This window comes from Typopeltis vanoorti, chromosome 2 (assembly GCF_054136105.1).
Source record: "Typopeltis vanoorti isolate ZY-2024b chromosome 2, IOZ_Tvanoo_1.0, whole genome shotgun sequence".
NCBI lineage: Eukaryota > Metazoa > Arthropoda > Arachnida > Uropygi > Thelyphonidae > Typopeltis > Typopeltis vanoorti.
This window is the reverse complement of record NC_143550.1, coordinates 21,396,011-21,412,721: the sequence shown is the minus strand read 5'-3', so window position 1 is coordinate 21,412,721 and position 16,711 is coordinate 21,396,011. Positions and strand designations below refer to the sequence as shown.

General features: G+C 35.1%; 1 protein-coding gene across 4 annotated transcripts in view; it reads left to right on the top strand.

Annotated features, from left to right (window-relative positions):
• LOC150108868 (ubiquitin-protein ligase E3B) overlaps positions 1-16,711 on the top strand; it is a 552,093-nt gene that overhangs the window by 176,494 nt on the left and 358,888 nt on the right. For all 4 annotated transcript variants that reach the window (XM_090410488.1, XM_090410470.1, XM_090410479.1 and 1 more), the window contains one exon: positions 10,772-10,877. In XM_090410488.1, coding sequence (XP_090266614.1) covers positions 10,772-10,877 — 106 coding nt within the window. The remainder of the gene's footprint in view (positions 1-10,771; positions 10,878-16,711) is intronic.

The following is a 16,711-nucleotide window of genomic DNA, read 5'->3' as shown; positions in this document are numbered from 1 at the left end:
GCATGTCATCCTTCACAGATTGAATGTGAAGTGTAGAATGTAATTGCCCTATTGAGAGAGTACCAGATTGAGAGTGGAGTATAGAATGTCAAGGAAGGCTAATTTTACCATATTTTTCTGTGGTAAATTTATATATGGAAATGTAGACGGTTGATCTGTGCTAAGAAGTTAACCAGGGCATTCTATGGTTGTGACCCGATTCCAGGTGTTGACATGCTGAGTGGATATGTGGGAGAACAGTGTCTTCCAGGTGTTTAAATAGTAACTGACCTATATAGGTGACCTGGGCTCTGTGTCTGCTCTTTCTGCTGGTTGATTTTGTTTTTCTTCAAGTATCTAGAGTGCTTAATAAAATCAAGGATCTCTAATATCTAAGGAGGAATGATCTATTAATAGTGACTAAAGGTGTCATCCAATGGAACATTTTTAATAATTAAATGTCAAATTAACCATAATATCTGTTGGCTGTAACAAGTTTTTATCTTTTGTCAGAAAATCTGATGACTTAAATTAAGAGTGGAATTATGCCATGTAAGTGCCTAAGAGATGTTAAAGGAACTTTGCAATATGATAGGCAGGAGAATCAGTGCAGTTAAAGGTCTCAGAATATCTATTGTATATAAATTCCCAATTTTTTAAAGCATCATTTTCATATTCAGTAGCATCTACCATAACTTTCTGGTGCATAGCTCACCTTTTTTGAACTGATGTCTTGCTTAGTTTATCCATCTCTTTGGTCATGTTTTCATCTAAAAGGATTAAGAATTGTTTTGAGTGAAACTTGATATAAATTAATAACTCTAATACACATTAGCACAGGAATAATTTTTTGAAAAATATCAAAATATATCAGAATGAGATGAAAATCAATAGGGAGAACTTGGTTGTGAGGAGGTTATCGGCATACATTGGTTGTGAGCATCAAGGAGTAGCTATACTTGTTGTGATTATAGGAGTGTCTCATTGCTGATGCTGACTCCGGAAATGTTATTCACATTTGTAATGACTTCTATACATTACTATTTTTTTTTTTTTCCATTTAATGCTCTGTGAATGGAATCAGTGCATAGTCTGTCCTGTACTTGCAATATGTATCTGTTCTTATTAAGTGTTTAAGCAAATCCCACCCATGAAAGGGTGTTAGCCTATAGTTAACTAAGGTTTAGATACTCTGGAAGCCATGCTTTAGAAGATTTAGTGGAACCTTTTTAAGCTGTTTCAGGCCTTCAGTATGCCCGTAGTACTCTCACATTAATCACTGAATTTCATTTTCCATCTAAAAATATTCACATAGCATTCATGCCCACAGTAGGATTCAAACCCACAGTCCTGTTGGTTGGAATGGATATAACCTCTTTGCTAAATAGGCTGGCATTTATTCCTATCTGTTCATATTGGCCAAGTTCAGTTCTTGGTTCTAGTCTGTACTTATTAGCCACATCTAGTATTTTCTGATATTCCTGTTATTCAAGGGATGGGGATAAGTGCTATTATTTTAGGACCACTTTTAGTTCCATGTCCTCATGCATTCTAGTTCTCTTTTCTGTTTCCACTATTTAGTTGTTATGGATGTGATACACTGTAATAAGGGAGCCTACAAGCATAATAACCAACAATGATACCAGAGGCATCACATGTCCATTTCAGTTTGGTGTACTGTTGTGTGGCTTATGCAACTTGCACTACAAAATTCATGTCAATTTCACTGTATGATTGCATTTTTATCGATGTATGAAAGTGTAAGAGTGAATAGTGCATCACTCTATCTTAATTGGTCCAATGCAATTAATTGTGGGATTACTTTAAATACTTTAATTTATCAATTAATTGTAACAAATCTGCATAGAGTGGGGGACAATGTGTTTGTTTCAAGATATATTAGAAAACAATAATAAAGGAGATTGCTATATTTGTTTGGTATATTTGAATTACTCATAAGTGTAATTTGGAAGAGGAGGCTTACCTCCTTTGACTACAATCATACAATCTGCAAAAGCTCTGGCAGAAAACAGGACATTCAGTAAATCGTCAGTATTATTTCCCATCGTAAATATGGACAAAAAAGTTATAAATTATTTATAAAAAGTTATATATTAAAAACTTGTCTATATTGGTGTCCTAAACATGTCATCTCACACACGCAAAACAGATGAAACTCAGAAAACAAAAACAGCAACTAATGACAACATTCAACTGGATTGTTGACACAAAACCAATCACAGTCACTGATTTCTGGGTGCTATTGTCTCAGTGGACACCCCACCATGCCTTCTGAGTAGCTTAAAACCACTGGAATGCTAAGAATTTGACCTGCTGTGCCATTTGTATGTCTGTTCAAAGGGCTCAAAGGCATCTGTGTTTGTGACTGTACACTCAGGCTATTAACACGAATGTAATGCAATGTTTACACATCAAAAAGTGTTTCCTTCATGAAGCATTAGTATATTGTATTTAATTTTAGGAATCATGTGAAACCAGGAAACAATCAGGGGAGTCTTTAACAGGAATAAATGCAAAAATATTATCGGTTGATATTTCTATTCTGTGGGTGTGCACTGCACACCCTGAATATATGTCCCTGAATGATATCTTTTAGGTTCTAAAGATCCAGAGGACACAAATAACTTCCCAGAAACTCAGATTTTTCATCCTACAAAACAAACTGGCCAAATGAACATGCAGTTAACAGATAATACATCATAGATATAATCCATTCATCTTTAATTACAAAACAACCTGGCATTATAATGTGCTTTTTCAACATCAGTAAAGCTTAAATATAGTTCCTTATTATATTACAATGATTATGGTCTTAGCAACCTATTTGCTTAAATAAGGGTATTTTTTTAATTTTATGTATTTATTTTGGAGGGAGGGTTCTTGGCAAACAGTTTGTTCTAGATTTAAAACATGGTTTTTATATTAAAGGGTTAAAAATCCTATGTTGTTATATAGCCAGTAAGTGAAACTCAAGATCGAAAAGATTAAAGATCAAGATTAAAATGAAAAGCCATTTGGCTTTTCATTTTAATTACATGGTTTTTATTTTGTTTTTCTTTTACCAATTTTTCTTTTCTTGAATACGCTTGCAAAAATCTTTCTGGAACAACCAACTCAGTAGAGAAATTCTTGCATTCAATTTGTTTCCCTTTTAATAAATTGGCATGATTAGATCTCTTTTTCAGTTATCTTGAATTTAACCTTCCGACCAAGCCTCCTTATGTAGCTTAGCCACTGCAGAACTTTTATGCCATTGGCTAAAATGGCATAAAAGTTCTGCCATTTTAACCTGAATATTTGATATTTGATTTTGGGTGATCTTTGCTGAGAATGGATTTTTATTACATTTTTTAATTGTTGCTGTTGCCAGTAAATTCATTAACATGTTCAATCACAGGTAACTCTTCAAAGTGAAGAGTTGTTACTGACTGCAAATCCCATTCATTGTTTTGTTAATGTCAGTACATTTGATTTCTCCTTTCCTTTTATAAATCTTGTGCCACTCAAACTTCTCAGTTTAAGATCTACTTGCTGACTTTGCTATTCCTCATTGAGATGAGGAAACTTTGAGGACAGGATTATTCTAACAACTTTCACTGCTGTTAGAATAATCTTGTCCTCTTTCCTGTAAGAATCTCGCCTTCTACCAAATCTCCCAAAATTAAATCCTGTTCAGTTTCCTCTGTTTTGTTTTCATTTCATACCATTGAATTGCCTGACAATATTTGTTACTGTTTCTTTCCAAATTTGCTCAGAAATGCTGTGCGCAATATATTTCCTGTACATCCACATATATATAAATGTGTGTGTGTGTGTGTGTGTGTGTGTACAGTGTATATGTCCTGTACGACATAAATGCTCCATAATTTCTTTTAGAATATAAATTAGGGCACTTATCAGGAGAAAGATAATGAAAATCCTTATATAATGGATTTAATGCTTTGGATGGGTTGGCAGATAGGGGTTTGTGAAGCTTCCTTTTTTTACTTAGGTACATTTAGCCTTGTTATTAATGCTTCAACTTAAATGGAATTTGCAGATAATTGATCTAAATATTTTACCAACCTTAGCTGCAAGTCTGTAAATTTATTGTTAACAAATTCCTGCAATAGTCAATTTATTTAGCATGATAATAAGGATTATCATTTCAAGAGAATATGGTGTTAAAGCTTTAGACATATAGTATGCTGGCACCCTAGTGAATATTCTTTCCTCATACAAAAGAGCATAAATATCATCTTCAAAATGAGAGACATTATCAGATAGATTTACACAAAAGTTAGCTTTTTTATTAATGTTTTAAAGTGCAGAGAGTTTTTTAAACAGATGAAAGAGAGTTGCATTCTGATTCAATGTACTGTATTTGCCAGTGTATAAGATGCACTTTTTTTTCTTTGAAAATAGGTCTGAAAAACAGTGTGCATCTTATATGCAGACATTCAGTTTTTTATTACTTTCATTTTGGGAAATTTTCTTTCCGAGTTACGCGATTTCTTTTTTGCTTTCTTGCTGTGTGTGAGAGCATTCCAGTTATGTAGGGTTCAGTGGATGTGCATGCACTGTCATAGATGATCACAGCTGCGTTCCTGTTCATTTAAACTTTCCAATTGTTGTTGCGGTTGTTGTGAACAGTGATAAATTTCTGATGTTAAATTTTCTCTAAATTTCTTGGCAAATTATGGCAGAAAAACGTCTGCATTGCTACAATATTGCATACAAGCTATGTGTGATTGCGTATTCTAAAGAACATGGAAATAGGACTGCAGAGAGGCATTTCGGGCTACCCCCCCCAACTGAGAAAATGATAAGAACTTGATGGAATCAGGAAGAGGATCTAAAAAAAAAGCAACTCTCAATAAACATAATCTACGAAGTGGAACTGCAAAATGGCAAGAACTTGAGACAGAACTGAATACTTGGATTTTAGACCACAGAAAAGCGGGACTTTCAGTGTCTACAAATTGAATTTTATTGATTCGTCATTAACGCAAGGAAACGAGAAAATTTTGAACTTACACAAATAGGAAACATGGACGAGATTCCACTGATTTTTGATGTGCCCTCAAACAAAACTGTAGATTCCAAGGGCACAAAAAGTGTTACTGTTAAAACTTCTGGGTACGAAAAAACTCACTACATGGTTGTTTTATTCTGCTGTGCTGATGGGATAAATTTGCCACCAGTATTGATTTTTAAAAGGAAGATGCTACCCAAAGAAAAAACTGCTTAAAGGAGTGTTTGTGCATTTTCATGCAAAACTGGATGGATGAAGGAGGAATAAAGTTATGGATAGATAAAATTTGGTCTAGGCACCCTGTAGGACTGTTGAAGAAGCCTGCGCTGTTAGTATAGGATCAGTTTCATTCTCACAGAACAGAAAATGTTAAAAACTCAGTTAGCTGTAATTCTAGGAGGTCTAACTAGTCAGCTTCAACCTTTAGATGTCTGTATTAATAAACCATTTAAGGGATTTATGAAGGGGAAGTAGAACAGCTGGATGCAGTCTTCAAATTTTGAGGTCACGCCATCAGGAAGAAGCCTAGCATTTCTCAGTTTTTGCAGCATCATGGGATGCTGCAAAAATTGAGAGTGGTTAAATCATTTAAGAAGTGTGGCATTAATAATGCACTGGATGGTACAGAGGACAATTTGTTGTATGAGGACTCAGATTCTGATTTAGAAGAGGTTTCAAGTGTCTCTTCATTTGGCTCTGGAGATGAATTTCTGGGTTTTGATTAAGAAGATTAAAAGATGGGACTCTTTCCTAGTTAGATTAGGTATTTGTTGAAAGTAGACCTACTTATTACTTTATATTTGAAAAACCGTAAATTCATTATAATATTCAGTAATAAAGTTTTTTCCCTAAAAAATCTGTACGAAAAAGGGGGTACGCCAGAAAATACGGTATATGTCAGGAGGGAAATATAACTTAATGAGGTTTTTACCCCTCCCCCCATATATTTAATGTGATTTGGCATGATAAGGTTTGAGTTTTTTTGTAATTTCCTTGGACTAAGAAGCAACTTTTTTTTTATAATTTATACATCTTTTCCATTTTGGGATTTTGTAGGATCCTAAGCTACGATCTGATATGTAGAGGCATCTTTAAAAAGATGATTCGTTTTTCTCTTGTAATCTGCTTAGTTCATAATAACATTAGTATTTCCATATCAGCTATAATTACAATAATTTGTTTATTCCTATATAACTTTTTAAATGCCAATATTATTTTAAGTGAAATGCTATTCTTGGGAGGTTTGGATTTTGTTAGAATCTGAAATAATCTAAGTGCATTGACTAAGTCTTCTTGAGTGTCAACAACAATAGATTCACCACTCTCAGATGCAGTCCACACACTTATTTGTGGGCAAAATTTCACCCCCCCCCCTCCAAAAAAAAAAAAAGTACCAATCCTTGAAATTATGACTAGCAGAACACATCTATAGTCTTACACCCACAGTGACTAATAATGTCCATTTGGATATGACTAGTATTCTAATGAAATCCAAACCTCCCAAGACTAACATTCCACCTGAAATAATATCAGCATTTAAAAAGTTATGTTGGAATAAACAAATTATTGTATCTAAAGTTGATAAGGGAAATACCCATGGCTATTATGAACCTAGCAGAAAAATGAATCATCTTCTCTTTAAAGGCAAAGTGTTATGGTTATGGAAAGATTTAATTTGTTGTTGTGAGCACACATCACAGTTTATTCAGTTTATATGTCAATGCATCGTAGAATGAGTATTGTGCAATTTGAAGTATTGTTAAATAATATGTATTGTACATCTACACTTCATAGAACCGAGCTTGGTAATGTGCCAAGAATAATCAATTCATGCTGAAGGGGAGAAAGAAATAAAGGATGTATGAATTGGTCAACAGCACACGAAATCACTGCTTTATGCGTAAATTTTCCAACTGTTGTACAAGCAAAATAGTTACCACTTTATGAACTAGAATTTTCATAAAAGAAAAGCTAATTTTCTGACTTATAATAATAAACACTCATCCCATGAAATGCATGGATTTTCCTTCTGACATGTGCAGAAGTGTCGATCCTCTACATATCAGATCATAGATTAGGATCCTACAAAATCCCAGAAGAAAAAAATGTATAACTTATTTAAAAAAAAAAAAAAAAGAAAGTTCTACATTAGTCCAAAGAAATCGCAAAAAAAACTCACTTTATCATGTCAAATCAGATTGGATGTATAAGTAACTCTAAAATTCACAAGCCTAATATTCCACTTAATCTCCTATAGTAGACAGCATAGACACCCCACCTATAAACTAGCCACATGTTTATTCAAATCATTGCCTGTAAGGGAAGAAACTCTCTCTCATCTATTAAAAAAAAAAAAAACAACTGACTTCAAAACATTAATAAAAAAATCTAACGCTGACAGACCCTTAACCAGATTCAGCATATGTGCAGTTTATTTCCTATGGAAAGGAAAAATGTACAAACAGCTGGATGGAATGCTATGGGTCTCTCCCTTCCTTCTCCTCCCAGCTAACTCTATATGGAATGTTTTGAAAACTAAGCACTCAACACACTTAAACTGATAGTTTGGCTGCACTGTATTGATGTCTTTGCTGTTTGGCCTCATGACCCAAATGCATTAGATGCATTTTGGCACATCTTAACAGCCGACACCCTAAAATAAACTTTACCATAGAAAAAGAAAGTAACAGTTGTCTCTCTTTTTAGATATACTATTGACATTATCCTTCTCTATATAGAGAAAACCTACTCATACAGGAAGATATTTACATAACCAGTCACATCACCACCCTTCCCAATAGCATGGCATTCTCCAAACATTTACTCACCTAGCTAAGGCTATTTGTTTCAAATAATACAGCCATTGAAACCAAACTCAAAGACCTTTTGCGACACCTTTTTAGTCGATGGCTATAGCCTATATAAAATAGATAATATATCACATGTACCCTCCATTTTTCCATACACACAGGATCACAGCAAAATCATTCCCATCCCATATGTTAAGGATACATCAGAAAATATAGCAAAAGTTCTCTGAATATGATCTCCATCACACTTTCAAACCTTTCACTATTCAGCTAGCTACCTTCATATAGTCTCTTAAAGATTAACTGCATCCTCTTGAACATCCTGGACCATATAAAGTTCCAGTTAAAAAAAAAAAAAAAAAAAACTCTGCTCTTTAGAACATTAATAAAAAAATCTAACTTCGACAGACTCTGAAATCATGGTCATTTTTGATATTATTTCACTATTCACAAATGTGGTTCTTACAGAGACCCTTAACCTCATTAAGCCATATTTCCTATGAAAAGGAAGAAATATACATATAGCTGGAAGGGACTGCTATGGTTCCCCTCTTCTCTCCTCCCCCCTTCCACTAGCTAATTTCTATATAGAACATTGTGAAAACCAAGCACTTAACACAGCCACACAAACCAAAAGTTTGGCTGCACTATGCTAATAATGTCTTTGATGTTTAGCCTGATGGTCCAGACATGTTAGATACATTTTTGGCACATACCATGGAAAAATAAAGTAAAAATTGTCTCCCATTTTTAGATACACTCGTGACAAATTCCTAATGCCTCATTATCCTTCTCCATTTACAGAAAACCTACTCATACATTCTCATGTTGTACTTTTACTTAGTGTTGAGAGCTATTCCTAAATCATAGTGTTAGTGCACTAATTGTGCTATCCCCACAGGAGGGTATTTACATAAACAATCATGCAACCACCCTTCATAACAGAATGGCATTCACAAAACACACTCACCAAGCCAAGGCTATTTGTTCAAATGACAAGCTCTTGAAACTGAGCTCAAGAGACTTTGCAACACCTTTTTTAGCCAATAGCTACAGCTCCTATAAAATAGATAATATATCACATGCACCCTCCATCCTTCCTATACTAAACACACAGCATCGCAGCAAAACCATTCTCATCCCATATGTTATGAATGCATCAAAAAACATAGCTAAAGTTCTCTGCAGATATGATCACCATGACACTTTCAAACCTTTCATTTAGCTAGCTTATGTTCATATATTCTCCTGAAGATCAATTGTATCCTCTTGAACATCCTGGAGCACATAAAGTTCCTTGTGGCTGCAGTTTGGTCTACTTTGGACAGACTGGTAGATCAGTTAACGTCTGCCTGGAAGAACACAAAAATGACATTTGCATTGCAAGTCAGAATTAGTAGACCATGCTCTGGATACTCCTTTATATAGAAGTTATTATAGATCTGGGAGACTATTTTTAGAATCGGCATCAGCTATGAAGCACTCTTCCAACCTCAACTTTGGTAAATAGATGCAAGTATGGTTGCATCTATTTACCAAAAATCTAGGTGACTGTTATTTTAGACTTGTTAGCCTGGCTTTTCTAAATTAATTTTATGATCATCCGACATATAGAGGGCACCATATAAGGACATTAGTTCTGTTGTCAATTACAGTTTGAATTGTTTTCGTCAATTACATGGTTTAGTGCTGTGTGCTTATTGCAGTTATAATTGTGCTCTGATGATGCTTGTTAAAAAACCCTCAAAATATTAATGAATTTAATAAATTATATTTTTTTCTGTCTTGGTGTTGTGTATATCCTAAAGTGTTGTTGTTATTATTATGAATCATCAATGACAGCAAAGCCTTTCCATACTTGTTCTCTTATTTGGGATAGTATATAAAAACCTTCTAAAAACACTTGATACTATTCAGAAGAGTGGAAATGCAGATCAATAGATTACTCCTTTTTCAGATGCACTTATATATCTTATGTCTTTGGTATATATCTAAGTACATTCATTCTTGCCTTTCTGCTGAACTAGTTGCAATCATTCTTATATTTTCCTTTGAGCTTATAAAAACGCAAATTTTTGTGTGTCCCACACATGATCTGTAATCCATTAGTGCAGTGTGGGTAAGTGACCAAGAAGAATGAAAGAAAGGAAGAACCTGTTCTATTTTTAGAACATTTGAAAGTTGTAGTCCTTAGAGAAAACTGTGTGAGGAAGACTGTTCCTGAGAATAGAGGTATAAAAAAAATGATGGACAAAAGTTGATTTGGTGTGTTTGGTGCTGGGCATTGAATGAATGTTGACTCAGCTACATGTATGTTTTGGGAAGAGTGGAGGAATCGTGTCAAATCAGCAGAACAGCATCCATGAAAATTCTTCTAGAAGAGGTATAGAGAACTCGGAAACTCCTGCAGGATGATGACAGTACTGAGAGTGCAAGAGCGATCACCAGTTAACCCAATCGCTCTCTTCTAGACACATCAGCATTTTTAGATAGGTTTTTGGTGCATCACCTCATATGTGAGAAAAATATATCAAGGTAAGGACAGATTTGAGATTTGTATGGTGATTATCTTCCATTCACACTGTTCCCCCCAACACACACACACACACACACACACACACACACACACACACACACTACTGCAATCTTGAGATGCTTATGAAATGCATCAGTAAGTTCTTCCTTCTTAGCTACTTGCCTCTGCATAGCAGTGATCTACTGTAAATTTTGTAACCTCTTTGAGGTAAGTATAAGAGAAGAAAAAAACTAATTGAAGTATGTTTATTAGCTGATTTTGATTCCCTCCAAAGGTATCTTCACTTCACTTTTGTCCCATGCCACTGCCACTTTTCAAAGGTAACCACAAAATGGTATTCCACAGTTTAAATTAGAAGTTTATATATGTATATAGTTATTTATATCCATGACTAATTTTAAACTTTTTTAGGCCTCTGACAACATCTCAGTTCTCAGATAATCTGTTGAATTTGTTCCTTCTTCATATTCTGTCTGTACCAGCACTTATTCATCATCTCTCCCTAACAGCACCAGAGGTAAGAAAATTTCTGCTGAGAAAATGATCTTACAATTTGTAACCTTTACAAATAAAATAAAGATAATCATTTATTCAAGATAATATAGCCTAATTTGTGTTTTCTCATAATAGAATTCTGATTAAAGAGATGCGTAATGTAGAAAGAATGACATTCTAATTATAGGAGTAACATTATGGCAACACTGTAAGTACTCTTTGGAATTCTGCAAAATTAATGTCTGTAGGGGGTATAAGAGCATGAACTAATGATATTTCCTTTTAGAGAAGTAATTGAAACATGGAAAAACAATGGACAACATTAGTTCATTCAAAGGGGGGACAAGAAATTGCAAGAGGGAAGAGCAGTTAAGGAGTATACCTAATCAGTGAGTCATACACCTCAAGTTTCCAAAAAAAAAAAAAAAAATTATCTTTCCTTTCAGTCAAGTGTAGTGCAACTTTGGTATAACATTCCTTACAAGGAATAAAATTCAAGTGTTAAACTAGCTGTCAGTATAAAATCTTTTAATTAAATGACTACACATGTTAATATAAACAAACCACTTTCATCACATTATTTCATAAAACACTTCAAAGAATGTCTCTTCACTACTATCACATTGTTGTCCCTCCACTGATGTGCTTCAATTTGGCCATACACAGATGGAGAATTATACAGTTTCTTAGATAAAACAACCTTTTTCTTAGAATAAAATTTGTTAGAAAAAGAAAATAATGAAGAATATATGGAATGGTGATAGATCTTGAATAATCTCTGCTCTGAAGGGGGGAGAGTGTTGTAGTTACAGGGTTTAATATTTTTTGAGGATTGTAGCCATTGGCTAAAAAAAGCGTTGAGAATATGGTCAAGTGTTTGGTAGTTATGGCACTGTTTAGAACGCCAGGGATCCATTAGGCTGACATGTAATCAGTGTGTAGGAGTAGTAGACTGTACCTTTTCCAGGGTAAACTGAATCCTGTAGTGTAGATGTGTTAGCATATTCAGGCCAAATGGAGAAACATATCTATATAAACAGTGGGTCTATGCAGGGCAGAGTTTAGGGCTTTTTCTTCAAAGATCTCCCTGAAGAAGTAGTCAGGGGTGGAGAATCCATGGCTGTCCCCTCTATTAAAGTTTTCCTTGCCAAATGAATAGCCTGAGTTGATGGTGAACTAGAACAGGGCTGAGCTATCAGGAGGAAATATGGCTTGGATGAGGTCTAAGGTGTCTAAGTAGAACATTTGTTAATAAAGAGGAGATATCAAAACTGACCATTTTGTCAGTATGTTGGAATGTGAAGTTTTCCATACTGGCTTTAAAGTGGGCTGTTTTTTTTTTTTTTTTTTGTGTGTAAAGATGTGTTGACAGTGTATTGTGTGAGCACATCGGCTAAGTTGTTGAGAATAGTGTCAGGTCTAGTAATTAAGGCACTGTTATCCAGTATTGTTTAGAATGCCAGGATCCACCAGCTTACATGTAATCAGTCTGTAGGAATGGGAAACTGTTATTTTTCTTTTCTTGAAAACCTAATTTCTTCAGAGCTTCAAATTCGAGAGGTTGCTTTTTGGTGGTTTAGCATGAATAAATACATTTGCTACATCCAGTCTGGTGTTGTTGGCAGTATGGTTGGGAAGATTGATAATAATACCTTGTTCTACTTGGATCTGGATCATTACATTTTGTTCATGTATATTTAGTAGTTCATATGTGGACTACTAAAAATCTTTGCCCTTGGACTACTAAATAGCTTTGCCTCCCCAATCTGTGGGGGGGTGCAAAGTTATATGGTTTAGTTTGTGACTTCCACAAGCCAAGAGGTAAACTTTTTAAAGAGTTTCTGATCGGTGTATCGATGGGATTACAGTCTATAGGAAGGTAGGTAGAGCAATCTCAAAGTAATCAGGCAAAGTTACCTGTGTAATTTGATTGATTTAAAACCACAGTGGCATCTCCCTTATTCACTTTGGTAATTATTATTCTGTTGTTTTTAATTTCTTGCAGAACTTCAAATCCTTTTCTTCAGAGGTGGCTTTTTTTTTGGTGGTTTAGCATAAGTACACTGACTACATCCAGTCTGATGTTGCTGGCAATATGGTTGGGAAGATTGAGGATACCTTGTTCTATTTGGATCATTACTATTTCTGCAGGAATTCTTTTAGGCGTTTGTATGCAGTTATGACGATGTGCGAGTGCACTAGCTGCTTCAGGGTGAAGGATGATATCTTTACCACTGTGTTAGAAGGTAATTGAGGCTTGAAGATGAGTGTTTTTAGTAGATTTTCATATTTCTTGATCTGCCGACATTTTTTTAAATTCTTTGCCTGCTGAAGCATTCAAGACATCCGAAAGGATTGTCCAAAGGTCGACTTTCAGTGTTGTTTCAAGCTCCTCTTCTAATGGACAGATAACTTTGCTAGTGTTGACCAGGGGAATGTGAGTGGCAGCAAACTGTTCCCATGAAAAAGTAAAGCTACTGCCCCTGTAAATGCAGAGAACCTTCGAAGTAAACTGGTGTGTGAATTTTACACAATTTCATCATCACGAACCATGGGCTCACTGCCCACTGATGTCCGATGTCTCCTTCACTATCTTCTTCCACCTTTCTTTGCACAGTGTCGCAGTTTCTGTACATCCATTCCACACCAGTTCTGTTTACACCATCCATAATACCAAACATGAATGTCTTTATCTTCCAGTCTTTACTCATTTTGCAGATGTGTCCAAATAATTGCAGCTTCCATTTTATAATTTTCTGCATTAGATTCTCCTTTGGTTCTATCTTTCGATAGTTTTTCATTTGTGATTTTCTGTACCCATCCTATTCTTAAAATCTTCATGTAACAAGTTCTTTCAAATGCCAAAATTCTTTTTCTTGATTCCTTATTTATTATCCATGTTTCAGATCCATGCAGTACACTGCTAAAGATGCATGTTTGCAGGCTGATCACTTTACTTTTTCAGATGTTGTCTATGCCCTTCAGATTTGTTCTTCCTTTTACAATCCTGATCTTTATTTCTTTTTTACAGTCCAAATCATATGCCATTTTACTTCCCAAATATGTGAACTGATCTACATTTTCTATATCAATTCCATCCACTTGTTCACCAAATTGTTCACACAACTTGGGGTAACATTGTTATTCTGGCAGCATTTTAATAAGGCTAATTATTCAGTTGACTGGATATCTTCAACTTTAGATTGCCATATTGATGGGCCTTGCGATGGAATCTTCATGGATAGTGGTAATCCTGGTAGATAGGCTTATACATTGTTTGCTCATAACTATTATTTTTTTCAGGAAATAACGTACAGTTAAATATCATAATTAATTAATTCTTTCCTATATTTCGGCAACAAGAGCCTGTGTAGCTCAGTGGATGTGGCGTTTGCACACCACCGCGCTAGGCCGCACGAAGGAAGTCTTGGTTTCGAGTCTAGTCGGCGACTAGAGGAAATTTTTCTAAGCCTTTTTTCGACCGGTTCCCGAGTTAGTCGATCTCTGGCACGGGCAAGCAGGTTTTTCCTCCCGGAAACTCGGGTTTTTCGTCCTGTAAACTCAAGAAAATCGACCGTAGAACCCACATTATTTCAGACATTAAATATATTGTGCTAGGGTTAGAGACCACGAGATGGCGGCACATTTGAGCCGTCTCTCTTCACTACGTACCGCTTAATTAGTGATAGCCTTGGGCCATCTGTCTCTGATTGGGTACCAGTGGAGATTGAATTGCCCATTCAGTCTCCAAAAGTTAGATAGGGCTAAATGGCCTCGCCTACTCCCGTATATACGGGAATAAAAAAAAAAGGCGTTAGCTGATATTTTTTTTTTTTTTTTTTTTTTTTTAATTTCGGCAACATTACATTGCCATCATTAGGTATCACAAAAATAATATGTGCATTCAAGCACTAATACTGAACCAAAGTCAGGTCTAGAGTCCTAAATGGGGCCTTCTAGTGGGCTATATTGGTTGGCCTTGGCTACCCAATAAGGATATAAGTAACAAATAATTAGAACTTCTATAGTTGGTTTTATGTTTAGATATCTAAGAGGTATAGGTATATTTCAGCCTCCATTAATCAGATATGAAACATTTGCATATGACTGGCCACATCTAAGAAGAATAGGTATCAGTACAAATAGATCTGCTATGGATAAATATCCAATTTACAGTTATGGTATTATGAATAGTGAAATAAATTACTATAATAAAAAATGAATTGCATGACAATCAATAAACTGTATTTATCTATATGCCTATTTAAGAACTTTGGTTTAAAAAAAATGTGAGGGGAAGGGTTGTGAAAAATAGTAGAGAATAATTTTCTCCCTACCACTCTCACTCCACTATACTGCAGGGACATGCAAATCAACATAAGAGTTTAACTGTAGCAGTAAATAAAATAACCTGAAAACCTATTTTCAATATAATGGATAAGGGGAATTTTTAGTGACCTCACATCTATCTCTTTTGTTCTTTAACTTCTCAGGTGATGCTGGAAATCACGTGAGGTAAACAACAAAAAAAAGGTGAACTTAAAGAATTGCGAAGTGTTATGCAAAGTCTGATCACAAACCCGGTGATGTGTTCAGAGACTTTCAGAGTGAAATATGAGAAATTGTACATTACAGGATTTTCAGTTTTCTGCAATACAAAATTTCTTATAATTATCCATTACATTATCATTCATATTCAGCACCAATTTATAAAGTAATTGGAAGTTCAAAGAATTGATTATAATTTGAATTACACATTCTCAAAGAAATATTTTATTAAATTTTAAAAAATACTTGAAGAAAATATATCTAAGAATGATTTATCATTTTACCAAATGAAATTGTAGTTCTGTACTGTTAGTATTGGTGGGAGAACTACTAATGGCAATGATTTTTTTTTTTTTTTTTGACAATGCACCATTGTATAATTATATAATAGAAATATCACTACATATTCGCTGTTCTGAAAAAAAGTCAACAGACAAAGTGTGAAGAACAAACAGCCATGAGGCCCACCTTAAGAAGTTGAACTTCCTTTTGCTGCAATGACTACAGAAATCCTATAGGGCATACAATAGCGATCAATGGGAATTTTGGACTATTCTTCCTGTAGGCATGTAATAAGGTCCTGGACTGTTGTGGGGGTGATTGTTCATTAGGGTTGAATCAGAACTCTGTGGAGGCCAATCAAGTATTGGAAATATTCATATTCACAAACCGCGCAGTTACAGCAGCAGCAGCTTTATGATACAGTGCATTGTCTTGCTGAAAGAGACAGTGGTCAGTTCCATAGTAACACCACAAAGTAGGCAGCATTGCATTATCCTGAATGTTCAGATACCTTTCAGAATTCAGTGTTCGTGACACCACAAACAGAAGTCTGAGGCCAAACTGGGAACACAAGGATCATGCCATCACACTGCCATCTCTGAATTTCATATTTGGGATTACCCACTCTGATAAGAGACTTCAGCAGGCATCTGCCACACCCACACCTGTCCATCTGCTCAGTAGAGGGTGTAACGTGATTCTTCACTCTATACAGTGTGGTATGGGAGTTTTCCAAGCTTCCGTGTCCCACTGTACATGCTCTTTGCAGTGTCATCTTCAATGGGCTTTGGGTAATGTGGTTCTTGCATATTGTGGTCCTACCATGGAAACCTATGTTGTGAGCCTCAATTCTGAATGTTTTTATGTAGATCCCTCACTACTTGAATTGAGGTATTTGGTCAATTCAATACTTGAATTGACCAAATACTCATACAAATTAGACCTGACTAAACTTAAATATAGTAGACATAGTGTTGGTTTGTTAATCTTATCTGTACCTCTTTAAATTCTGTTTTTATTCATTAG